Source organism: Pogoniulus pusillus, chromosome 13, assembly GCF_015220805.1.
Source record: "Pogoniulus pusillus isolate bPogPus1 chromosome 13, bPogPus1.pri, whole genome shotgun sequence".
Classification (NCBI taxonomy): domain Eukaryota; kingdom Metazoa; phylum Chordata; class Aves; order Piciformes; family Lybiidae; genus Pogoniulus; species Pogoniulus pusillus.
Genome location: NC_087276.1, coordinates 30052761 through 30078655, shown reverse-complemented (window position 1 = coordinate 30078655; position 25895 = coordinate 30052761). Strand labels below are relative to the sequence as shown.

The 25895-nt window shown below is 44.5% G+C and overlaps 2 protein-coding genes across 9 annotated transcripts in view; both read left to right on the top strand.

Moving 5' to 3' along the window:
* The first annotated feature begins 187 nt into the window (after positions 1-187).
* Positions 188-15821, top strand: PMS2 (PMS1 homolog 2, mismatch repair system component). Of its 3 annotated transcripts, XM_064153756.1 has the most exons (15): positions 188-250; positions 627-766; positions 1290-1376; positions 2467-2569; positions 3633-3816; positions 5039-5206; positions 7117-7214; positions 7964-8063; positions 9032-9116; positions 10099-10251; positions 11259-12150; positions 13000-13167; positions 14339-14439; positions 14589-14758; positions 15398-15821. In XM_064153756.1, the coding sequence occupies exons 1-15, from the start codon at positions 231-233 to the stop codon at positions 15539-15541; spliced, it is 2613 nt and encodes an 870-aa protein (XP_064009826.1). In that variant the 5' UTR covers positions 188-230; the 3' UTR covers positions 15542-15821. The 3 variants fall into 3 exon arrangements, with proteins under 3 accessions (XP_064009826.1, XP_064009827.1, XP_064009828.1); XM_064153757.1 differs by lacking the exon at positions 14589-14758; XM_064153758.1 differs by lacking the exons at positions 14589-14758; positions 15398-15821 and having other exon boundaries at positions 13000-13151.
* Positions 15822-16193: 372 nt separating this feature from the next.
* Positions 16194-25895, top strand: part of LOC135180908 (radial spoke head 10 homolog B-like) — a 25183-nt gene continuing 15481 nt past the window's right edge. The window contains exons 1-11 of one of the 6 annotated variants that reach the window (XM_064153760.1): positions 16820-16897; positions 18221-18550; positions 18761-18836; positions 19289-19357; positions 19564-19737; positions 20782-20867; positions 22325-22445; positions 23282-23458; positions 24127-24265; positions 24751-24872; positions 25481-25670. In XM_064153760.1, the coding sequence (XP_064009830.1) occupies positions 18306-18550; positions 18761-18836; positions 19289-19357; positions 19564-19737; positions 20782-20867; positions 22325-22445; positions 23282-23458; positions 24127-24265; positions 24751-24872; positions 25481-25670 (1399 nt within the window). In that variant the 5' untranslated portion in view covers positions 16820-16897; positions 18221-18305. Of the gene's footprint in view, positions 16898-17276; positions 17417-17473; positions 17668-18220; positions 18551-18760; positions 18837-19288; positions 19358-19563; positions 19738-20781; positions 20868-22324; positions 22446-23281; positions 23459-24126; positions 24266-24750; positions 24873-25480; positions 25671-25895 lie in introns of those variants that run through there. The other 5 variants (XM_064153761.1, XM_064153763.1, XM_064153759.1 and 2 more) reach the window with 5 other exon arrangements.

The following is a 25895-nucleotide window of genomic DNA, read 5'->3' as shown; positions in this document are numbered from 1 at the left end:
CCGCCTATTGGCCAGCGTGAGCCGGGCATGCGTTAGGCGAACCTCCATAGGGCAAAAGGGGCCGCTGCTGGCTTCCATTTGCTGTCCTAAGTGGCCAATCGGCACCAAGAGAGTTGAGAGCCCGGTTGGGACTGGCGAACTCTTTTACTCAGCAGCCAGTGGCTGAGCGAGGGCGGAGCCTGCGGGGGGGACCCTGCGGCGCCTGCAGCGCGTCCTGCTTCTGGGTCCCGATGGAGGAGGCTGCGTCTCGGTGAGTGCCTGCTTTAGAGCGTGCCTCGGCCCTCCTGGCTGCCGCGGTGGGGGCTGCCGCTCACCTACAGTGCCCTGCTCTGGCTGCCTCTCACGGGAGGCTGGGGATCTGGCTGCCCGGCAGCAGACAGCACTCTAGTCGCTGTCGTGGCTGCGGCCTCCTCAGCTGCCTCTGGCTTCTTGGTTCCCGCCTTCCCTCCGGACTTGCCTGGGGAACGTGTGCGGCTTCTCGGGCGCTCCGCCTTTGGGTATGGCCGCTCAGGGTACCCCTGCCTGGCACTTGGATACCAGTTGCCCGTGTTTGAGAGGGCTGGGCGGGTCCGGAGCGCCTTTACTGCGTGCTTCACCGTGGTCCCCCCTCCCTCCTCTCTGTCAAGCCTGCAGCCTGCCAGAGCCATCAGGCCCATCGACCGTAAGTCCGTTCATCGGATCTGTTCGGGACAGGTTGTGCTGAATCTTGGCACTGCGGTGAAAGAGCTGGTGGAGAACAGTCTGGATGCTGGAGCAACCAACATCGGTAACCTTCTGTTCACTGCAATTTCCTAACAACACCTTGGCCTCTAAAGCAGGCTTTTCCTCCAGGCAGAATGCATGTTAACAGGGCTGTGCAAATACTTTCTCTGTGCCTCACATGTTTGCAGTGCTTCTAAGCCTCGGATAAAGACAACAGTTTGATTTTCAGGCTCCCTCTACGTCCCTAAAGGATTTGATTTTGTCTCTGTTATTTATTATAGCCCTTTTGGCCACCCAGTGTGTGTGGCCTGTACAGCAGTGGTGATTAGGCTCCGCTAGCAGGTGGTCAGGGCAGTGCTGCAGCTTCCAGAGCTGCCAGGATAATGGCTGTTATCACTGGAAAAACTTATCTTCAGGCAAAAGTGTAGTGAAGCTGAACTATCTGCAAGCACTGACTGCTTTGCATTGGTTTGCCTTCAATTGTGACAGCTGTGGCCCTTTTGTTGTTCAGACTTTGCTATTACCTATGAATGTTACATCAAGTACAAAACTGATAGTGAATACTTTGTATGGACTTAACTTCCTAGATGTAAAGCTTAAAGATTATGGAGCAGAGCTCATAGAGGTTTCAGATAATGGAATTGGAGTGGAAGAGGAAAACTTTGAAGGCCTGAGTAAGTTGAACCTTTTCCTTAATTTACATATGGATGTTTTGAAAGCATATGTTCAGTGAGAAAACTGCTTTCTGTTCTTTTTAAACATATTTGCTACCTTCACTGGTTTTATTGGCAAATACTCATCCTTTATATGACACATGCACAACCTGCAAGACATGGGGAAACCTAGGCTGAACTTCTGTACTGCTATTTTGGGTATAGTTCTTGTAGCTTTGAATTAGTCTTTGGTTTGAGTCCTTATTTAAGTGCAATGATGAACAGAAGTAATTATAGAGGAGAAAGTCCTATAAACGTTCCTTTAGGTTCATTCATGTTGAGTCATCAGTCATTGTGAGTCAAACTTTGTGAGAGTGGCTGCTTTTGTGAATTACAGGTTGGACTGTTGGCTGAAAGGGACCTGACACTGCACATCTGACTGTCAGATCTTCCCTTTGATAGCTCTAAATTGCATAAAGGGAGAGCAGAAACAATACTATATCATAACTGTAACGAAGCACTGCAACACAAATACTGGCATTTCTTTTTTCAAAGAATGATTTCACCTTGGGTCATTACTCAGTAACTTTTTGTGTTCACACTATGCACATAATACATCAGCAACTCTTTCTTCTGCTGTTCCAGGACACTGGAATTTCTGAAGTGCTGCTGCTAATTCAATTTGCAACCCTAATGCTGTCCTGATTGTGTAGATTGAGTCCTCCTCAGTTGTTGTTATGGGAGTGTGTTTATCCCTGCCCACTGTATACCATGGACAGCAATGCAGTTGTTTTCTTGCAGGGAAAAGTATCTGTGACAGGTACCTCGTCAGCAGAGGCAGGCACTGTGCACTGCTGTGAGGCATCCTGTAACGTGTAGGTCAGCAATGCTGTATGAATTCTGGGTGTAGTGTTACTAACAGCTGTATCTGAGGATTTTAGAAGCTTGTGCTTATAAGAAGAGGAAAAGGGAAGCATCAAGCATTTAATTATTGTGTCTCTAATATTATGTACAATAAAATGAATAATACAGAAGGGTTTTTTTGGTTCTTCATAGGCACAGACCAGCATCATTTTGAATTGAAATGTGTATTTTAAATGTCTTTTTCCAGCTCTGAAACATTATACATCAAAGATACAAGATTTTTCTGATCTAGTGCATGTTGAAACTTTTGGATTTCGAGGTGAAGCTTTGAGTTCACTGTGTGCATTGAGGTATCAATATTAATCTTTCTATTAGCAGAATATTATTGTATGCATGAAAATAACCCAAACCAACTTTTCGGTTTATCATTGTTGATAAATGAGGCTTTGGAAACTTCCAGTTGCTTGATGTTAGGTCAGTTCTGAGCAGTAAGTTCATAGATTCACAGAATCAACCAGGTTGGAAGAGACCTCCAAGATCATCCAGTCCAACCTAGCACCCAGCCCTGTCCAGTCAACCAGACCATGGCACCAAGTGCCCCGTCCAGGCTTTGCTTGAACACCTCCAGGCACAGTGATTCCACCACTTCCCTGGGCAGCCCATTCCAATGCCAGTCACCCTCTCTGGCAAGAACTTCCTCCTAACATCCAGCCTATACTTCCCCTGGCTCAACTTGAGACTGTGTCCCCTTGTTCTGTTGCTGGTTGCCCGGCAGAAGAGACCAACCCCACCTGGCTACAGCCTCCCTTCAGGCAGCTGTAGACAGCAATGAGCTCTGCCCTGAGCCTACTCTTCTCCAAGTTGCATGGTATCCTGAGTCCTTTCCAACTAAAATTATTCTGTGATTCTAAGCTTCTGAAATTATTGTATGATTCTGAGCACCTGATTGTTCTACATACAAAAATCTTTGCAGGATGGGGCTCTGTACTTGTGTTAGTGCTTGATTCACTCGTGTCAAGCACTATTTTAAACCTAAGTGCTGCGTTTGCTAGGCTGTATCTTGTCAAAGATGTGTTTAAACTTCTCCCAGACAATCCATGCATTTGAAACAGCTTTTCTGTAGACAGTTCTGTGCATCAGGAATATTCTGCTGTTGGTTATGTATTAGTACGAGGCACGGGGTGGCCCACAAAACCAGACTTTATAGTCTGGAGAAGGATGAAAGGGCTAAAACTAAAAGATGTTTGTGTTGCAGCTAAGCAGATGTCACTCTGCTCTGCAGGTATGCTTTTAGCTGGTTGTGCTGAAGACTTGGTTTAAATGAATGAGTGGTAGCGATGTAGATTTTGTGCCATGAGGACGTGAAGGAACAGTGCTCAGTGAGTAATGCTGTCTCCTCTTTCTGTCCTTCAGTGATGTTACCATTTTTACCTGTCACAAGTCTGCCAAGGTTGGGGCTCGTTTGGTGTTTGATCACAATGGTAACATTACTCAGAGAACTCCTTTTCCACGACAGCAAGGGACAACTGTTCACATCCAGCAGCTATTTTATACTTTGCCCGTGCGGCACAAGGAATTCCAAAGAAACATTAAAAAGGTAGGTTAGATCATCAGTTATTAATTCAAAGGAGATCTACTCCCTGCTGGATGATCCTCAGTTTGCTGTATCATCCATTGATTATGACAGACTCTCTTGTGCTTGTCCATGTATCTTCATCACACAACAGAGCAGGCTTCCTGTATTCTTCCCTCTTCTGTTTTCCAATCAGTGTTTTTGATACATTCTCAAGTGTTGAGATACTGGAAACAATCATAGAATCAGTCAGGTTGGAAGAGACCTCCAAGCTCATCCAGGCCAACCTAGCACCCAGCCCTATCCAGTCAACTAGACCATGGCACCAAGTGCCTCATCCAGTCTTTTCTTGAACACCTCCAGGGATGGTGACTCCACCACCTCCCTGGGCAGCCCATTCCAATGCCAATCACTCTCTCTGGGAAGAACTTCCTCCTAACATCCAGCCTAGACCTCCCCCGGCATAACTTGAGACTGTGTCCCCTTGTTCTGTTGCTGGTTGTCTGGCAGAAGAGCCCAACCCCACCTGGCTACAACCTCCCTTCAGGTAGTTGTAGAGAGCAATGAGCTCTGCCCTGAGCCTCCTCTTCTGCAGGCTGCACACCCCCAGCTCCCTCAGCCTCTCCTCATAGGGTTTGTGTTCCAGGCCCCTCACCAGCTTTGTTGCCCTTCTCTGGACACCTTCCAGTACCTCAACATCTCTCTTGAATTGAGGAGCCCAGAACTGGACACAGTACTCAAGGTGTGGCCTGAGCAGTGCTGAGTACAGGGGCAGAATAACCTCCCTTGTCCTACTGGCCACACTGTTCCTGATCCAGGCCAGGATGCCATTGGCTCTCTTGGCCACCGGGGCACACTGCTGGCTCATCTTCAGCTCCTCTCTACCAGTACCCCCAGCTCCCTTTCTTCCTGGCTGCTGTCCAGTCACTCTGTCCCCTGCCTGTAACGCTTCTTGGGGTGAATCAATGTCCTGTTCACTTTGGTGTACTTAGAAATCAAGGACTGCTGTGTTAGGACTAAATATCAGCCTTGTAAACGTGCTGTTTCTTTTTAAAGACATTATTTTTAATGTGTGTGTATATATACATATTTGATTTAATTTCCAAAGATTTTTTTTTAACCCCCCCAAAATCTATCCCTTCCCTTTTTGTGTTACTTGAAAATACTGTTTTGTTTATTCATTTTTGTTTTCAAATGAGCTGGTTTGTATAGATGTGAACTTTATCCTTTTTTGTTTCTTTGATAGGAGTATGCCAAAATGGTCCAGGTCTTGCAGGCATACTGTATTGTTTCAAAAGGAGTGAGGATTAACTGCACCAATCAAGTTGGCCAAGGGAAAAAAAGCTCTGTGGTATCAACTACTGGAAGTTCTAGTTTAAAGGAAAACATTGGAGCAGTATTTGGACAAAAACAGGTATTACTTTTGTTGTTGAGAGATGCTGTACTTAGCTGGAGAGGTTTTTACTATCTATTAAATAGGGATGTAGGAAACCTTTCAATACCGTCAGAGGACAGAGCAAGTGTTGGCTTCTAGCACACTCTGCAGGTGGAAAAAGGAAAACCAGTGCAACCTCCCCATGTTCCCTTGGCGTTCCTGAACCGACAGAGTGGCAGAGAGCAGCCAGGAAGAAAGGGAGCTGGGGATACTGGTAGACAGTAGCTGAACGTGAGCCAGCAGCATGCCCGGGGGGGCAGGAGAGCCAGTGGCATCCTGGCTTGTATCAGGAGCAATGTGGCCAGCAGGACAAGGGAGGTTATTGTTCCCCTGGACTCAGCACTGCTCAGGCCACACCTTGAGTGCTGTGTCCAGTTCTGGGCCCCTCAATTCAAGAGAGATGTTGAGGTGCTGGAAGGTGTCCAGAGAAGGGCAACAAGGCTGGGGAGGGGCCTGGAGCAGAGCCCTGTGAGGAGAGGCTGAGGGAGCTGGGGGTGTGCAGCCTGCAGAAGAGGAGGCTCAGGGCAGAGCTCATTGCTGTCTGCAACTGCCTGAAGGGAGGTTGTAGCCAGGTGGGGTTGGGCTCTTCTCCCAGGCAAGCAGCAAGAGAAGAAGGGGACACAGTCTCAAGTTGTGCTAGGGAAAGTATAGGCTGGATGTTAGGAGGAAGTTCTTCCCAGAGAGAGTGATTGGCATTGGAATGGGCTGCCCAGGGAGGTGGTGGAGTTGCTGTCCCTGAAGGTGTTCAAGCAAAGCCTGGATGAGGCACTTAGTGCCATGGTCTGGTTGATTGGCTAGGGCTGGGTGCTAGGTTGGCCTGGATGATCTTGGAGGTCTCTTCCAACCTGGCTGATTCCATGAAAAGGCCCAGGAAAACAGGGTTACTGCTCTGAGGCCACTTTTATGTGTTGTGCCAGCAAGCCTCTGAAGGTTTGGGCTTTTGACAAACAGCCTGGGCAAGAACATTGCTGTATGTCACAGGAACAAGCACTTAAAATCCTGAAAATGGTGTGAGTCTTCAATGGGGAACAGAAACCAGGAGGTGTTTCTAGCTTTGTCAACCTCTTCCTGTGAAACTAACATCTCTTTGTTGTTCTGCTTAACCTCTAAACTGGATTGCAGACAGCCCCTGTAGAGCTGTGTACTGCGATGCTTTCTAAATATTAGCTATAAAAAGAATTTGTTATTCTCTAGAAGAAAGTAAAGATGAAAACAAAAGGGCATAAATTCCTCCTTCCTGCGCTGTATACTGCAGCCATCAGGAATATTGAGTAGTTGGCAGCTGATGGTTATTGATAAGCACTTTCTCTCCTCATAGTGCCTGTTTAGAAGTTTCAAAGTTGTTCATGCTGCAGCTGAGAGACAAGATGAAAGATGTAGCTTTGTCCTGCCTCACAGCAACAAGCACAGTGGAAAATTCTGTGGTATTTGAAGGCTTATAGCCTGCTTATGTAGTATCAAACACTGAAGTGTGAAGATGCTTTCCTGACAGGAAAATAATAGTGGCACAGCTGGGAGGATGTTTGTGGTAAATATGTCTGTACTCAGGCAGTACCCATACAGCTTTATTCCTCTTTTAGAAGCCTTAGATAGAAAAAAAAATGCATAAAACTTGCCAAGGTCATTTCTGCAGAGTCCAAATTGTATCAATGATTTTGTTGTTCTGGTTTTGTACAACTTAAAGTAAGGATCTGTGAAATAAGGCAAAAGCAGTGATAGCGAAGTGAGAACAGTCATTGGTTGAGGCATTGCTCCTGTTCCTCTGTAGGCAGACTTGGTCAGCCAACTTGAACAAAATCATCAGTTTATGAAGCAGCTTTTAAAGCTAATAAATAGCAATAGAAGAAAAAAGCTGTAAGCTTAATGTTTCCCTTCCTTTTTTTTTTCAGTTGCAAAGTCTCATTCCTTTTGTTCAGCTACCTCCTAATGAAGCTGTTTGTGAAGAATATGGACTCAGTGCTACTACTATGCCACAGACTCTTTATTGGTAGGTAAAGAAGTACAGAGCACCACTACCAAAATTGAAATAAAAAGGAAGAAAGTAGAGTTTGGTGGTGAACAGTAGCAAAAGTAGCCAAGAACTGCCTAGTAGATATTAGTATACAGTTTGGGAAAGACCATCACTGGCTTGGAAAAGTTAACTTGGGACTAAGATGTTGCTAGTCATTTGAGTGGGAAGGGCAAAACTACTATTCCTTGTGTTCTGGTTAGTTATATGTTAGTGTAGTGTTCTGCTGACCTTTGGTGCTCTGAGTAACTGTATGGATTTGCTGTATCCATTGTTTATAGCTCTGTTCCTCCAGTAGTGTTACTGAGAAATGGTAGGAGATGAATGTGAATCAATTTAGCCAGATTACCCTTTACTTTCTTACCTTTAAGTAGCTCTCCCTGTACAAGAGATTGGCAAATAAATGCATTACTATCTGATCAGTGACACTTCACAACTGACCTCTCTTCTGCTTTCAGAACAGAAGAATTACAAATGCTATTTCTTTTGAAACTGGAGCCACCTACTTTTTCCATTGCCTGATTCCTTTCTGGAGTTGAACATTCAGCCTTTAGTCAGTTCAGGAACTGGGAGAGGAAATACTTAGGCACATTTGCTGATGCTGTATAGTACTGTTTCTTTTAGCTCCTTTATAAAAGATTCTTCCATCAAATATGTTTATAGTCAGAAAAATCAGTTTGTTTTTCTCATCCATGTTTCCTTACCGTTGCATTGCTATCACACAACAGTATTACAGGCTTCATCTCTCGTTGTGATCATGGTGTTGGAAGGAGTACAACAGACAGACAGTTCTTCTTTATCAACCAACGTCCATGTGATCCAGCAAAGGTGAGGCTTTGGGGTTTTGACATCACTAGTGCTAACTTGATTGATACTCTGTGAAAGCCATTGAATTAGTATCATAGAATCATAGATCAACCAGGTTGGAAGAGAGCTCTGAGCTCAGCCAGTCCAACCTAGCACCCAGCCCTATCCAGTCAACCAGACCATGGCACTAAGTGCCTCAGGCAGGCTTTGCTTCAACACCTCCAGGCACGGTGACTCCGCTTCCTCCCTGGGCAGCCCATTCCAATGCCAATCACTCTCTCTGCCAACAACTTCCTGGCAGAAGAGACCAACCCCACCTGGCTACAGCCTCCCTTCAGGTAGTTGTAGACAGCAATGAGGTCTCCCCTGAGCCTCCTCTTCTCCAGGCTGCACACCCCCAGCTCCCTCAGCCTCTCCTCATAGGGTTTGTGTTCCAGGCCCCTCCCCAGCCTTGTTGCCCTTCTCTGGACACCTTCCAGTACCTCAACATCTCTCTGCAATTAAGGAGCCCAGAACTGGACACAGCACTCAAGGTGTGGTCTGACCAGTGTTGAGTACAGGGGAAGAATAACCTCCCTTGTCCTGCTGGCCACACTGATCCAGGCCAGGATGCCATTGGCTCTCTTGGCCACCTGGGCACTCTGCTGGCAAATTTGTGGATTTATGCTGCAAGTTCTTGTGTCTCACACAGAATCACAGAATCAACCAGGCTGGAAAAGACCTCTAGAATCATCGAGTCCAACCTATCACCTAACCCTTCTAATTGACTAAACCATGGCACTAAGAGCCTCATCCAGCCTCCTTTTAAACACCCCCAGGGATGGAGACTCCACCACCAGTTTGTCTTTGTTGTATCTTTCTTTGAGCAAAAGCTCATACACACAAGATACAATTTAGTATTTCAATTGTTTTGAAGGGAGTGAAATAACATATACTGGTGGGAAGTAGAAGATAATAGTACTGACATTGTTTCTTTGTTATCTCTGAAGGTTGTCAAGCTTGTCAATGAAGTTTATCATTCATACAATAAACACCAGTATCCATTTGTTGTCCTTAACATTTGTGTGGATTCTGGTAAGTTGTGCATAATTCTCAGCAACTTCAGTAAAGGCTGTAACTCCACTGAAGAGTAAATTGTAGAGAACACTGTAACTGATCTCTGTGACTTCCTGCAGGGTGGTAATTTTTGATCTACATAGAGTCTAGCTGTGATTTTCCCCCCTCTACTTAATACTCAAAAGTAATTTAGGTAATGAGAAAAAGGCAATCTTGTGGTTAGCTTAAAGACAGGAAAGCTTTTGTCATGTTGTCAGACTGAATTAGCTTGTGCTTTGTTTGCTAAAAAGTTGAGGGAGTTAAAAGTTCAATTTGCAGATATACTGGGAATGGGAACTGTGGCTTTGAGTTTAATCCTGTGAAATAAAAGGGTGAGAAGGCAGAAAACAGAGATCATAGAAAGAGTTAGGGTTGGAAGGGACCACAAGAATCATCCAGTTCCACCCACCCTGCCATGGGCAGAAACACTTCACACTAGATCAGGCTCTGGACAGCCTGGCCTTAAACACCTCCAGGGACAAGGCTCCCACCACCTCCCTGGGCAACCTGTTCCAGGGTCTCACCACCCTTATGGTGAAGAACTTCTTCCTAACATCCAGTCTGAGTCTACCCATTTCCAGCTTTGTTCCATTACCCCCAGTCCTATCACTGCCTGACAGCCTGAAAAGTCCCTCCTCAGCCTTCTTGTAGGCCCCCTTAAGATACTGAAAGGTCACCTCAGAGTCTTCTCTTCTCCAAACTGAACATCCCCAACTCCCTCAGTCTCTCCTCATAGGAGAGTTGCTCCAGCCCTCTGATCATCCTCCTGGCCCTTCTCTGGACACCTTCCAGCACATCCATATCCCTCTTGTAATAGGGGCTCCAGGACTGGATGTGGTACTCCAGGTGGGGTTTCACCAGTGCAGAGCAGAGGGGGAGGATCACAAGGGTGGATTTTATGTTGCTTTGTTGGTTTTTAAATTTATTTATAATGCAGTTGTTTGTTTTTTTTTCCTTTCAGAGTGTATTGACATCAATGTAACTCCAGACAAAAGGCAAATTTTACTTCAAGAGGAAAAGCTTTTAGTAGCTATTTTAAAAACTTCTCTGATGGAGATGTTTGGTAGTGATGTTAACAAACTCAGTGTCAATCAGAAACTTCTGGACCTTGCAGGTAGGACACAATCTGTGACATTTTTTTGATTAGGTATGTGGTAGAGAATGAAAATGGGAGAATATGGTTTTTAGAAACCCACCAATGAAAAAACAAGATGTGGCTGTCAGTTGGCAGATTCTTCATGAGTTGCTTACATCAAGTAATAAAGGAGAAGCTTAAGTGAAGTGGTTGTTATGGCAGTGGCACCTTCCAACACAACACAATTTATAGCTGGGGGGAAAACTAACACAGAACTAATTGATAATGCTTGAAAAAGGTTTCTCTTGAAATGTTGGAAGCAATCTGTGTTTCCTTTATTTAAGTGTCCTTGAGAAAGAGTGGTTAAGGTCTTGTAAATAAAATTAGAACTTTGAGTACCATTTTCTTGGATTTTGAATTTTGATTCTTTCACAATAACTACAGAAAATTCTGATTCTCTTGTGGGTGTATAATCATTCAAACCCACCTCATCCTCCTCATTTTTGTCAACAGAACCCTTACTACTTTCCTTTTTGCTGCTACAGATTTGGTTATAGACTGATTGTTCCTTATTTTAAACTAATCTTCAGTAGAATACATGTTGGACTGACAGTTTGCAAGATTGAAGCCCTCTAATTACCTACAAATCACATACACTAAAGGTGTCTATTGTGCCTGCTCCTTAATACCTTGTCAATGGACTTTTATAGTGACCATTAAAGTGTAAAGGCATTTCACTTTTCCTTGTCACTCAGTCATTAAACTCTCTTGGTAATATGCATAGATGTGCCAATTGGACTGCCTGCTGTGCCAGCTTAAGAAGAAATGACAAATTCATTCATGCAGGTACCGTTAACTTAAAGGAGTGGCAGCTTGTCAGTTGGGTATTAATGCATTTCAGCCCCATACTTGGTCATTATCTGAAGTTTAAGGGATCCTTTGAGGAGTTTGCTGGTTTTCTCCCTCTCTTTTCATTCCCTTTACATTTCATTCATGTTTCCAGGTAACTCAGAATAGTGAAGTAGTCTTTATCCTGGTCTTTTTAGGTAACTTGAAGAACACACTTCCTGAAGAGACAGAAAAGCCTCAGGTACAAATGCTGCCTGACTCTGAAACTGAAAAACCAAGTCGTGAAGGAAGGAAAATAATGACTCTTGCCAGGTTAAGGGAGTCATTCTCTCTACATCAAACACCAGAGAGTAATTTTCAAAGCCCTAAAAAGGTAAAACGGCAGCACAGTTCCCCTAGACAAATGTCACTTGATACCACTTGGAGTACTGTAAGGACTCAAAAGGCTGCCTTGACAAAGGACTTGAACTGTGAAAAGATGGACTCAAATATGTCAGTTCCAAGCAGATATTTGAGAAAATTAGAAGACAGTGCAGATTCTGGATTCTGTAGCACATCTGAGTCAGATGCTGGATGCAGTACACCAGAAGGTAGGAGCTGTGTCAACAGTGAAAGTGTAATTAATCCTGAGGAAGAATTCTGCAGCTCAGAAGAGCAACTTCAGAACGAGCATCTGAAAACTGTTGGATGTGGTGAGAAATCATCAGAATGTGATATTCAGGTCTTGGGTGCTGAGCCTAAGTTAAATCAAGCGAATGACAGGACTGATCCAAATAAGTTATCTGAGGAAGCCAGTAGTTCTTCCCCCAAAGTAAACTGTTTTAAAAGCAAGAGCTTTAAAAGTGAAGCAAGTAAATGTATTGAAGTGAAGAATAGCAGGAGCTCTGTGCCCAGTGTTGATGTGCTGGTAGAAGTTAAGAAGAAAACTGTGCCACTTGAATTCTCAATGAAGGTTTTAACAGAAAAGGTAAAAAAGGTAATACAGCAACAACAGAAAAATACAGAAACAAAAAATTACAGAAGATTTAGAGCAAAAATTAGTCCTGGAGAAAATAAAGTAGCAGAAGATGAACTAAGAAAAGAGATCAGGTATTTTCACCTTCTTAATATGTTGTATTCATCAGTTAATAAAAATAGCAAAGGAAAAACATGAGACTTTTCTTATGGGGTGGGCAGGAGGTTCACTGTTTGGGTAGGGTATATCCCACCTGTTAGTTTGGGATATACCTTTTATTTATGCTTTTAAATGTCCATTTCACAAGTTATTCTACCTGACAGAGCAGCTGCTTGAACTAACTGCAAGGTGGTGAAGTCACTGTCCCCGGAGGTGTTCAAGAAAAGACTGGATGGGACATTTAGTGCCATGGTCTAGTTGACTGGATAGGGCTGGGTGCTAGGCTGGACTGGATCATCTTGGAGGTCTCTTCCACCCTGGTTGATTCTATGATTCTACAAAAAGACACTGAAAAGACCACAAACATCATAGATTTGTCTTGGTTCAGAATTGTAATTTGCAGTGTAGTCAGAAACAGTAAATTTCATCTGAGATAGAAGAGTCTGACTCGTATTTCTCCTTCATGTAAAGCTGAAATTTGGGGAGATATGGCTGTGAAAATGTCACATTCTGCCCATTGCTCATTTTGTTATCACCAGTGGTTGTGTTTGGGAGAATTGTGAACCAGTCCTGTCTTTAAATGATAGGTTGTATGCTGGGCCACAACAGCTTCACCAGTCAGTGGCAGACTGCAGATCATTTTCACATTTGTATCCTACTTAAATGAAGTTTCTGTTGTTGTTTTGGGTTGATTCTGTGTGTGTGATTTGGTTTGGGGAAGGGTGTTTATGTAAAGTGCCTTCAGGGGTGAATAAAAGTTTTACAGTCTGCCATGATAAATGATGAAGTGTAACTTACAATCTGCTTACATTTTCTGTGTACAGCAAAGAAATGTTTGCCCAAATGGAGATCATTGGCCAATTCAATTTAGGCTTCATAATAGCAAAGTTGAACTCTGATCTTTTCATAATTGACCAACATGCTACTGATGAGAAGTACAACTTTGAGATGCTACAACAACACACTGTTCTTCAAGGTCAGAAGCTGATAGCGTAAGTGTTTGCACTGTTTTAACCATAGTGGCTTGGTGTATGTAATTCAACTTTTCTGTGGGATATCTGTGGGTAGACTGATGTAGAATTCCACACTTGCAAAACAGTCAGGACAGAAGCTGGTTTTACATGTTTCAAAAAGGACATCTTCAGGCGACAAATAAATTCCACTGGTAACAGCCATGGCTATGCAGCAAGTCAGTGGCCAAATAGATTTTACACTTTGGTAAGTGTGGTCATGCAACCAGGATATTGGCAGCTGCTCTTGCATCCATGAGTGCTGCTCAACCAACTTCACTCTGCAGACTGACACTTGGAAATGATCTGTTCAGTAGTGAGATTTTCATGCTAGAGATACAGGCTGGGGTCGGAGTGGCTGGAGAGCAGCCAGACAGAGAGGGATCTGGGGGTGCTGATTGATACCCGCCTGAACATGAGCCAGCAGTGTGCCCAGGTGGCCAAGAGAGCCAGTGGCATCCTGGCCTGCATCAGGAATGGTGTGGCCAGCAGGAGCAGGGAGGTCATTCTGCCCCTGTACTCTGCACTGGTTAGATCACACCTTGAGTGCTGTGTTCAGTTCTGGGCCCCCCAGTTTAGGAGGGACATTGAGATGCTTGAGCGTGTCCAGAGAAGGGCAACGAGGCTGGGGAGAGGCCTTGAGCACAGCCCTATGAGGAGAGGCTGAGGGAGCTGGGATTGGTTAGCCTGGAGAAGAGGAGGCTCAGGGGTGACCTTATTGCTGTCTACAACTACCTGAGGGGTGGTTGTGGCCAGGAGGAGGTTGCTCTCTTCTCTCAGGTGGCCAGCACCAGAACAAGAGGACACAGCCTCAGGCTGCGCCAGGGGAAATTTAGGCTGGAGGTGAGGAGAAAGTTCTTCACTGAGAGAGTCATTGGACACTGGAATGGGCTGCCCGGGGAGGTGGTGGAGTCGCCGTCCCTGGGGCTGTTCAAGGCAGGATTGGACGTGGCACTTGGTGCCATGGTCTGGCCTTGAGCTCTGTGGTAAAGGGTTGGATTTGATGATCTGTGAGGTCTCTTCCAACCCTGATGATACTGTGATGCCGTTTTAGTAGAGCTATGTATTGGTATTGCTGGATTGCTCCTGACACTCACCTTAAGTGGTCTGCACTACATAAGTATGTAATGCCATCTTCTTCTGTCTCTTCCAGGCCTCAAGATCTCAATCTAACAGCTGTAAATGAAACTGTACTGATTGAAAACCTGGAAATATTCAGGAAAAATGGCTTTGATTTTGTCATAAATGAAAATGGTAAGTTTAGGCCAGAACTACTGGAAATAAACCTTTGCATATAGGCAAGTCCCATCATATTAATGTATCAAAGCATCAATTTCCCTCTGGAAGAGGTAATTTCCTGTAATGCACAAGCCTTTTTTCATTATTTCTTGCAAATCTTTCAGCTCCTGTAACTCAGAGAGTTCAATTAATATCATTGCCAACAAGCAAAAACTGGACTTTTGGTCCACAAGACATAGATGAACTGATCTTCATGTTAAGCGACTGTCCTGGAGTCATGTGTAGGCCCTCCAGGGTCAGACAGATGTTTGCTTCTCGAGCTTGCAGAAAATCTGTGAGTATAGCATTCAGTGCTTGATTTCAAACAAATCTTTTCTGTTGTGTTATTGGTGACCATACATATTGCAGGGAAAGTTTATTTACTAGTGAGTGTCAGCAGCTGATCAGAGAATCATAGAATCAACCAGGTTGGAAGAGACTTCCAAGGTCATCCAGTCCAACCTATCCCCGAGCCCTATCCAGTCCACCAGACCACGGCACCAAGTGCCTCATCCAGGCTTTTCTTGAACACCTCCAGGGATGGTGACTCCACCACCTCCCTGGGCAGCCCATTCCAATGCCAATCACTCTCTCTGGGAAGAACTTCCTCCTAACATCCAGCCTATACTTCCCCCAGCACAACTTGAGACTGTGTCCCCTTGTTCTATTGCTTTAATTTAATTTAATATCTCTAATTTTGTTTGTTGTGTAACTTGGGAGAAATTCTGATAGGTTTTTATTTTGTTTCATACTAGTGGAGTTATGAACATGCTTAGCTGAGTTTTCTCTTCTGTTCATCCTGTAGATCTTTCTGCTTTTAATGCCTGGCACAGTACTTGTTTCCTCTGGTAGCAGAAGTATTTCTCTTATCTGTGTCTCTTGTCAGTATGGAGAAAGAAAATAATAACTGGGGGATTTTTGCCTTTCCCTGCAGGTGATGATTGGAACTGCACTGAACATGCAGGAAATGAGAAAACTGATCACTCATATGGGTGAGATTGAACATCCCTGGAACTGCCCCCATGGAAGACCTACTATAAGACACATAGTCAGTTTAGACTTGATTTCACCAGAATAAGTTCATTTCTGTTTATTAACAGTTTTGATTTTAATTCTTGGTGATATTTTGAGCTTTTATCGTGACTTATTTTGAGTAAAAAGCTTTTAGCTTGTCTTCAGATTTGAAGATAATAGCACTTAAAGGCAACTCAGCAGGGTTTCATTGTTATTCCTCTCAGTTCAACCGTATTGCCATGCTGGAATTCACATGGAAATAGCATCTTTTTTATTGCCACTTACTCTTTTGCAATCAAGACTTTTCAAAAATAAATGTAAATGTTTACATATTCACAGAATCAGTCAGGGTTGGAAGGGACCACAAGCATCAGCCAGTTCCAACCACCCTGCCCCTGGGCAGGGACACCCTCCCCTAGATCAGGCTGGCCACAGCCTCATCCAGCCTGGCCTTAAACACGTCCAGGGATGGGGCCTCAACCACCTCCCTGGGCAACCCATTCCAGGCTCTCACCTCTCATGCTCAACAACTTCCTCCTCGTGTCCAGTCTGAACCTACCCCCCCCTCCAGCTTTGCTCCATTTCCCCCAGTCCTCTCAATACTTGATAGCCTAAAAAGTCCCTCCCCAGCTGTTTTATAGGCCCCCTTCAGATCCTGGAAGGCCACAAGAAGGTCCCCTGGGAGCATCCTCTGCTCCAGCCTGCACAGCCCCAACTCTTTCAGTCTGTGCTCACAGCAGAGCTGCTGCAGCCCTCTGAGTATCCTCCTGGCCCTGCTCTGGACGTGCTCCAGTATCTCCGCATCCCTTTTGTTCCAGGGGCTCCAGAACTGGATGCAGTACTCCAGGCGGGGTCTCAGCAGAGCAGAGGGGGAGAATCACCTCCCTGGCCCTGCTGGCCACACTTCTCCTGCTGCAGCCCAGGCTCTGGCTTTCTGGTCTGCAAGGTCTTGTTGAGCCCCATGAGGTCCAGAGTAGTTGAACCTCGTTTATACCAAATACACTGTGCTGTGTTAACACAGCCTGCTCTTACCTGCCCCTCCACTCAAGCATGACAACACACTGATTCTTTAAGTGGAAGGTGAATTTTAAGTCTCTAAGTAATGTCATAAACCAAATACTTCTATGTTGAAAACTACCCTATAGGGGATGTATAAAGAAAATGTAAATGCTACACAAATGAATGTTTTCCTTCTCCCACTAAAGCTGCCTTGCATTAGATAATTACTTGAAGCACTCATGTCACGTTTAATGACTAAGTTACTGCTATATGTGTTTAAAGATGGAATAATTAATCTGGTGTGTTTACTTTTAATTAGCATTCTTCCCATCCATCCTCCACACGTTCTTCAAGAGCAGGGAGGGGCTCCTTTTCGGGTCAGGAACGGGAAGAAGCTGTCTCAGTGGGCACTGCTCATCAGGTCAGTCCACACTGAGCAAATACTCACAAACAGATCTATTTTAAATATCAGAACTCCACTGAAACAAGTAGCTACACCTTTCTAGCTCTGTAGAGCCAAGGAGTGTGCTTTTGGGTGCCGATTCCCCAGCACCTCCCTTTGCAGCCCGTGTGGCGTGGCCGTGGAGCCACTCCCGAGGCGCAGGGCAGCGTCGCCGGTGCCGCGGCTGGCTGGGGCGGGAGCCGCGCACGCCCTGCCGGTGCCTGCAGCACCGTGGGTGTGAAGGGTCGCCTGAACACAATGTGGGCTCTGGCACATGTGCAGCGTCTGCAACGCGGCGCTCTCCATCCGCCTTGTGCGGTGCAGCATCCCGCTCCTAACGAAGCCAGCGCCGGCCCGGCCTGGCTGCTGGCGCGCTGCCCTCCGCGGGCCACAGGGAGGTCGCTTCGCAGCGCGGGCAGAGGGGCCTGCCGTGAGGCTCACCCTCGGTGGAGCCGTGCCTCGCCCGCCCGCGGGCACCGGCCGGCTGCGGTCCCGTCGGTAAGGTTACGGCAGTTAGCGTCGCCCTGCGCCTGCGCGGTGCGGGCAGCGCGGCGGCGGCCGTGAGGCGTTGGGCGGTGGCCCGGGGCGGCGGCGGGCCCGGAGCCGGGCGGTACTGGCCTGTGGGCGGGAGGGTTGCCAGCGCCCGACGGCCCTCGCCGTTCCGCGCTCTCCCACTCGGCCCTTCGCACAGCTGATCCGGTACCGTAACTGCCCGGGCGGCAGGAAGCGCTGGGTGGAGCCGGGCAGTGGTGAGAACATGGCGCCTGTTGGGGCTGTCCCTGTTAGCGCTCGGCCCTGCAGCGCGGGGCTTTGGTTGGTGCTGCATCACAAAGCAGTGGTGGTAACATGAGCGGGAATGGTGACTGCAGCTGCTTAAGCAGCCCTGGAACTTTCAGTAACTCTTAACTGGCTAAATAACCTTATAAGGTGTAGCAGTTACTCACAACTTGTGACTTGAGCAGCGATTGGAACCTGTGGTACAAGTGCCGCTGTCGCTGTCCAGGAACCCACCAAGCTCTTCCACGTGCTTAAATCTAGAGTGCTAAAGGTCTCCTAGAAAGGATGGAGACCTCTGTCTAGCAGAGTTAGGTTTATTGATGACACTTGGTTGTAGTTGTTTGGATGGGCCACATGGATGGGCATTGGTTTTTGTTAGCCCTGGGGTCTGCCAACCACAAGGTGAGATCACTGCCTTGACCGCTGCACAGACAAAATACACGCATGTGTAGTAAGTAAGACATCATTCAGTGTTTAGAGTTAGCTGTTGTTTGGCTGTGCTTTGTTTTTTGTTTTATCAAACAGATTATAGGGAGGAAAAATCTTTACGTCTGGCAGTAGCTGCTGAGAAGGAAGGAAGAAAAATACATGTTGAGGCAATTCAGTAGATATGGCAAAGGATAAGAAGAAAGAGGGAAAGAAGGCAGAAAAATCTGTACATCCTCTGGTTCCTGCACAAGATACCACAGCTGGGGGCACTTCAACAAAGCTGACAGATCTGCAAACGCTGGTCAGTGAAGTGGAAGAAACACAGGCAAATCCAGTGCATAAAGAACCGGAGGAGGTACAGGAACCTCCGGACCAAGATGTTCCTCTATACAAGGAGCCTTCTCTTTCTCTTGTTGTTGTAAAAAGGTATGCTTCCTACTGCACTGCAGGCCAGAATTCTCATTGAAGTGTCTCTGGTGTACCTAGAACTGTACAAACATGGATTTAATTCTTAATTTGGGGCAATGAATCGGGTTCTTCAGATCTAATGATTCTGTGATTTATTACATACATGTTGTGATTCAGTTCTACTGGCAGGGACTTGGAATCTTCAATTTCAGTTTGTTTCCTTTGCAGCTATGAAGGTGAAAAAGTCCGTGGCTTGTATGAAGGTGAAGGATTTGCATATTTTGAAGGGGGAAATACATATAAGGTGAGTGTATAAATTAAAAAGTAGTGTTCTTTCTCTAGAACAGATAAGCCTTTTATTTTAACAGAGATGGAGCTTGAGCACTCAGAATCATAGAATTATAGAATCAGCCAGGTTGGAAGAGACCTCCAAGCTTTATCCAGTCCAACCTATCACCCAACTCTGTGCAATCAACCAGACCATGGCACTAAGTGCCTCATCCATTCATTTCTTGAACACCTTCAGGGAGAGTAACTCCACCACCTCCCTGGGCAGCCCATTCCAATGGCAATGTGTAATTCCAATAGAATGTATAAGCATTGAAAGCTCTGTTGGTGTCTGGCATTAAAACTTCATTTGAAACTAATAGCTGGAGTGGAATGAATATATGGTTGCTTTCAAACCTTACAGCCACTGCAGGCTTCACTTCTGCTAAGAATAAGTTTTCCAGTGATGCTGTTCTCTTCCTTTTGAAGGGCATGTTTTCTGAAGGGCTTATGCATGGACAAGGGACTTACACATGGGCTGATGGAGTGACATACGAGGTAAAGTTCGATTTAACGTACTACTAAACGCAATTACAACCAATTAGATGTGTGAATTCAAGGGAAGTTAATAAGCTGCAGTAATTGGTACAGTGTAGGTGGCAACCATGGAACTGTGACAGTGATTTCAGTCACCAGCCTGACTTCTCCCAAACAGTTGGGGAAGAGTGAGTCAGTTTTTTAGATGCTCTAATTTAATCTTTTAGGGCACATTTGTTAAGAATGTGCAGATGCTTAGTGGCCGTTACACATGGAATGATGGCAGCGTTTATGAGGGATCCATCAAGAACGGAGTTAGACATGGATTTGGAGTTTTCAGAAGTGGTACTCGTCCTGTTTCTTACGTTGGCTATTGGTGTAAAGGCAAAAGACATGGCAAGGTAAGTAAGACCAGCACGTGAGAGCGTAGCCTTGGGTCACTGTCTTTCTAGAACAGTGAGCACTCTTGTGCAAAGGCTTTGCGAAACTGTCCTGTGCCTGCACATTCTCACGCTATGGAGAGATTAGTTTATCCCAAGGAGCTTCTCTAAGCCATGGATGATAATTAAAACAATTAAGAGTGAGATCTTGTTTGTAGTAGAAGGGATTAGCAGTATCCTAAAAAGAGTTATTGGCCTATTATCTGGTTTATCCTATAAGCTGCTCCAAGCAGATGACGACAAAGTGAAAACCGCTGACTGCATCAGTAGCCACATAACAGTGGCAGAACAATTAGCTTCCCAGTAATGACAATGTGATCCCACTTCACAAATGTATTAGGCAGACCAAGTGTGATAGTTAGAATTAAGATTGCCTTACCTAGTGTAAGTAACGTGTAGTTCAGCTTTTAAAGGCAAGTCCTTTTATCTTTCTGGTTTGTGCATCCGGGATTGACATTTTAAAGAGCAGTGTTCAGCATGTGAGGAAAATCCACTGTAATCACATGGGGATTTTTGTTCTGTGTCACTACTGAGACACTAAAACTGCATGGGCTGCTATGGATGGTCACCAGTGGGACACCCTGAACAGTTTGTTCTGAGATGAAACTCTCAGATAAAGACTGAGCAATTAATGCTGTAGCCCTGCTGGTGGAAGTTGATTTGTGAATGAGTCAGAAAAATCTATCTCAGAGTGACTACTGTGATTAAGTTGCTAAACTTAGCCCTCAGAAAGCATTTCCAAGGAGTTTGAAAAACATGTAGACTTTGATGTCATGTGATATGACTTTATTTTTTTGACACTTGGTCTTTTTCAAGGTCTTCACTAACATTGATTGAAAAAAAATTGCTTTTAATTTTATCATTTTGGTTGCTTTCATAGGAATGTCTGTATGAAAGTGACTGTAAGTAAGCATAACTACATCTGTCTTACATAACTTGTATACAATATTTTATGAGTGTGAATTAATATTTAAGCAATTAAATTGATTCTCTTGTTTGTTTTAGGGTACCATTTATTATGACCAGGAACATACTTCTTGGTATTCAGGTGACTGGGTAAATAATGTCAAAGAAGGATGGGGAATGAGATGGTAAACACAACAGCACTTGCTCTTAGCTTTGTTTTTTCTTTTATTTTATACCATTTCTTCTCTTGTTTACAATGGATATAAATGAAGCCATTTCATAGTAGTGTGTACTTCCTGCAGTGGAATAAATAATTGTACAAAGTGCTTTGTAATAATAAAATAGACTTGTTAGAGGGTAGGAGAGCCCTGCAGAGGGACCTGGCCAGGGTGGATGGGTGGGCAGAGGCCAATGGAATCAGACTGAACAAGGCCAAGTGCAGGGTTCTACACTTCGGCCACAACAACCCCAAGCAGTGCTACAGGCTGGGGCCAGAGTGGCTGAGAGCAGTCAGGAAGAAAGGGGCCTGGGGCTGCTGGTAGATAGTAGCTGAAGATGAGCCAGCAGTGTGCCCAGGTAGCCAAGAAAGCCAATGGCATCCTGGCCTGGCTCAGGAACAGTGTGGCCAGCAGGACAAGGGAGGTTATTCTGCCTCTGTACTGAATGCTGGTCAGGCCACAGCTTGAGTACTGTGTTCAGTTCTGGGCTCCTCAGTTCAAGAGATGTTGAGATACTGGAACATGTCCAGAGAAGGGCGGTAAGGCTGGTGAAGGGGTCTGGAGCACAGCCCTGTGAGGAGAGGCTGAGGGAGCTGGGGGTGTGCAGCCTGCAGCAGAGGAGGCTCAGGGCAGAGCTCATTGCTGTCTACAACTACCTGAAGGGAGGCTGTAGCCAGGTGGGGTTGGGCTCTGCTGCCAGGCAAGCAGCAACAGAAGAAGGGGACACAGTCTCAAGTTGTGCCAGGGGAGGTCTAGGCTGGATGTTGGGAGGAAGTTCTTGCCAGATTGGCATTGGAATGGGCTGCCCAGGGAGGTGGTGGAGTTGCCATCCCTGGAGGTGTTCAAGAAAAGCCTGGTTGGGGCACCTGGTGCCATGGTCTGGTTGATTGGCTAGGGTTGGGTGCTAGGTTTAACTGGATGATCTTGAAGGTCTCTTTCAACCTGGTTGATTCTATGATTCTATAATTTAGAGGTTTATGTTGGTTTATTTCTAGCAGTCATTCCCACCAAACAATGTCTAAAGACAGAATCCAAAATCAGCTTTGTAAACTACAAATGTCCTTTAAAACTGGACAATCTCGATTGACTTGAACAGATGGAGCTGTGCTCATGAATAGACAAATTACTTGTGGAGCTGTATATAGAAGAGTATTTTGATTGGCTATGACAAAGAGTCTTTGGATAAAACCTCATCAATATTTTTACAGTGATTTGTAATTGAAAAATAGGAGATAAACAGTTGGTACAATCAAACCTCTGTAGCTATGTCCTTGTGAGCCAACTTGCAGTGCAGTGCTAATATTTAACATTAATGAATGCTGCCTTTATAAGCAGTGAGGTTTTGCTTAAGTAAATCTTGCTTTCATAAGATCCACTCTGAATTTAGTATGAATGAGTCATTAACTTTTAGTGTTTTCTCGCAGCTACAGGTCTGGAAATATCTATGTAGGTCAGTGGGAGAAAAATGTTCGTCATGGAAAAGGGAAAATGAGATGGTTGACAGCTAATCAGGAGTACGTGGGACAGTGGGTGTATGGCATACAGGTATTCATTTGTTCCCCAGCAAGCTCTTCCATTCAGCATCTGCCTGTTACTCTAGTAAAGCTCCATAGTTTTGTGCAGCATCGAAGGAGCTTTGTATGATTCTGGCCAGTTGATAGCAGAAATACGCTGTTCATTTTGAGTTGCTTCTTGTGCTAGCAAGATTCAGTTTGTTAAAAGACTTCTTGGACTTGGTCTTACAAAGTAATCCTTTCATTCTCCAATGGAATATATAAACCTTTTGCATTAAAGAGTTTAAAAAGCACATGGTTTTGACAATACTTCGCTTGAGATGTGACTTCAGCAGTAAATATATGTGGCAGTTTACTTCTGTGTAACCTGTAAAATATTAGACCACACTCTCACCTCTTGTAAAAGTTTTATGATGGGTGGAGAAGATTTCTGATGTTTTCTGTTCCTTCTGTTTGTTATTCTGTTGGAGAAAGACTCTGAGCTGCTTCCTCTGTCTTTTTACTTTCTGTAAAATTGTCCAGGAGTCAGCTTCTGGAACAGTGTGACTCTTTGTCTGACATGACATTCCTCACCTGTCAGAAAGATTCAGGCAGGGAGGATGTCTTTGGAGTCCCGTTGGTAGAGCTTGCTCAGGTATGTGTTGGTTTGGTGTATGCTCTGAGTGGCTCTCCCGTGCACCTTTGTAGAAAACAGTTCTCCAGGTGGTTTGAGGTACTGCAGCTACCACTTGGGTGCTCTTACCTGAGAAGTTTGCCAACAGTGACTCTTAACGTTGCCTAGGTGGTTTTCCTTCTTAGCCACCTGGGCCTGTAGCAATGATAGGAGCTCTGGAGACAATTGTTTTTAAACAGACGTTTCTCTTTCAGCATGGTTATGGCACGCACAGATGGCTTGTGAGGAGAATGCCTGTGTCTCAGTATCCTTTAAGGAATGAATACCTGGGTGATTTTGTAAATGGGGAGCGGCACGGCCACGGGAAGTTCATATACGCCAATGGAGCAGTGTATGATGGTGAATGGGTCAGTAATAAAAAGCATGGCAAGGTGAGTGCTAAGACAGAACTGCATACAACAGCAGAGGAGACTGCTCTCTGTAAGTGCATCTTTGCTCTCTGTAAGTGCATCATCTAGATTGCTGTAGAAATGTTTGGGTGGAATCCCAACATAAAGGGCAGAGTCTACTGAAAGCAGAAGGAGTCCTTCCAAAGACTTTGTTGGGCCACAGATTGGATTCTGTGGCAAATGTGTTGTGTTTATAAACTAGTACATTGTACCATGGGAATGTTCATGCAGTAGGTGCACTGAAAATGTGATTTTTGCAGTGATTGGTCAGTATTCTACTCTTACACTCTGAGCTAAGGGATTTCAGGCTATTCCCACACAGACATCCTCACATTATCAGACCTGAGTGCAACATATGCAAACTAAGGATTGCAAATAAGCCTTTCTATGCAGAGAGCAAGAAATGCTTTTTCCTCAAAATTCTTTTCAGAAATAGACATCCCAGCAGTGTACTTTAATTAACAGATAACAAAGTGGTTTATAAAAGAGAGAGGAAAAAATATTTTGCTTTATTTTACCTCATGTGTTGCATTTTAGGAAAGATTCTTGAAAGGAAATTTGATTGAAGAGCATTAATAATAGGGTTTTTTTTTCTGATATTTATGTTTATATTGAAACCAATTTAATTAATGAAATTAATCTGTCCACAGGGCAAGTTTGTCTTCCAGAATGGTCATGTTTATGAGGGAGAGTTCAGAGATGATCATATAGCAGAGTATCCTTTCCTACTGGATGCAATGAATGCGAAAGAGCCGAGTGCCATTTGCCCAGGAAGTCATTTTGCCAGTGGTAAGCTGCTTGGCAAATTGTACTCAGGTCACATTTTGTTGTTCCTTTTTACTATAATGTGAAGCTGTTTGTATCTAGTCAAGAGCCAGACATATTCCTTCAAAAAACTTGGATAAATGTGGGAGTTATTTTAGGAATGAATGACTTCTGCTCCCATGCTTACTTCCTGCGCGAGACACTTGGTGTTGAGTGACACATCCATGCTGCATCTTGTAATGCTTTTGGAACACTTGCTTGAAGGTTTCATAACCTATGTAGTATCTGCATTTCCTCTTTGCTGAAGGATGGATTTGACAAAATTGCTCTTCAGTTGTTATGTTCTTGATGATGAAATGTCTGCTTTTCACTCTAAAGGATTCTGTTATTCTCAGTTTGAAGTCAGAAAGATAAGAAGGGATAATGTATGCTCTATTCTCCCTGTGTGCATGTATATATTTTTTTAACTTACTTTTAGTTTATTTTATTGTGTTTTATTTGCATGATAGAAAATATCACAGTCATGAATGGCTCAGAAAATACTTCAGTTCTGAGATTAATTGTTGAGTTGGATATAACCTCACTGCTTGCTTTGTTGCCAAGGGAAGAGAGACATGAAGAACTGAAACAGGTAAGTCTACTGTTTGATATTTTCCATTTCACCCCACAGTGTGTTCTGTATTATTGTATTTATTGTTTATTGGTATTTGAATAACTCTTTTTTCTCATTCTGCTTCTAACACCTCTTGCTGACCTTTCCAGATCACTCTGCACGTAAGGCAGATTCTGAGATAAGGGAGGGGGTGGATAGAAGGTGGAAGGGTGATTAGGAGCCCCTCCTGGGCACTCCAACTGCTGGGAGGGGTCTTGTATTTCTGTATTACTTTTAACTTGTATATAGTAACTGTATATAGTAATAAATACTTGTAATACATTGTGTATGTATGCTTGTAAATTGTGTTAAGCTGTGACTGTAAAGCTTCATTCTTTAACTTCCAGCTGGCTGAGTTTAGTCTGCGTAAATCTTCCGGGGGTGGGGAGTGGTCTGTGATGCCCAGAACCACTACACAGAGATTAGTTTGTTTTTATCAGTCTTCAGATAATAAGTATGATTGCTAATTTGAGTAATGCTTCCATGAATGCTTAACCAGGGTTATGCTCTGTCCAGTTACTGGCTCAGTACAAGCTGATCCTTAGTTGCTCTGAGACCACGCTGAAGACATATCCTGCCTTATGTAGGTAGAATTTGCTGTGTTGAGGCATATCTCAGAACTGAGAAGAGTTTACACCTTCTACAGCAGCTTGGACTGTGATCAATCTCTTGACAACGTGTTCCTCATGACTAAGCTCCAGTTTTGGAGATTTCTGAAGGATTGTCATTTTCATCACTCCAAACTAACTCTTGCTGAAATGGATCGGATATTGAGCGGTCTGTATTACTGGTGACTGGGGCCTAGAATTGTCCCAGTGCTCACTTTGATTTGCTTGTGGTGTGTTTGGGTTTTTTTTCTCCTGTAGAGCCAGTTCATCAATCAATTCTATTTAGACCTGCAGTGGGATGCACTGCAATGTCCCCAGTATGTGAATGATTTAACTGCAGCTTCACTTCCCCTGTCATTTCTGTATACCGAATGAATGCATTCAGTTAGAGGTG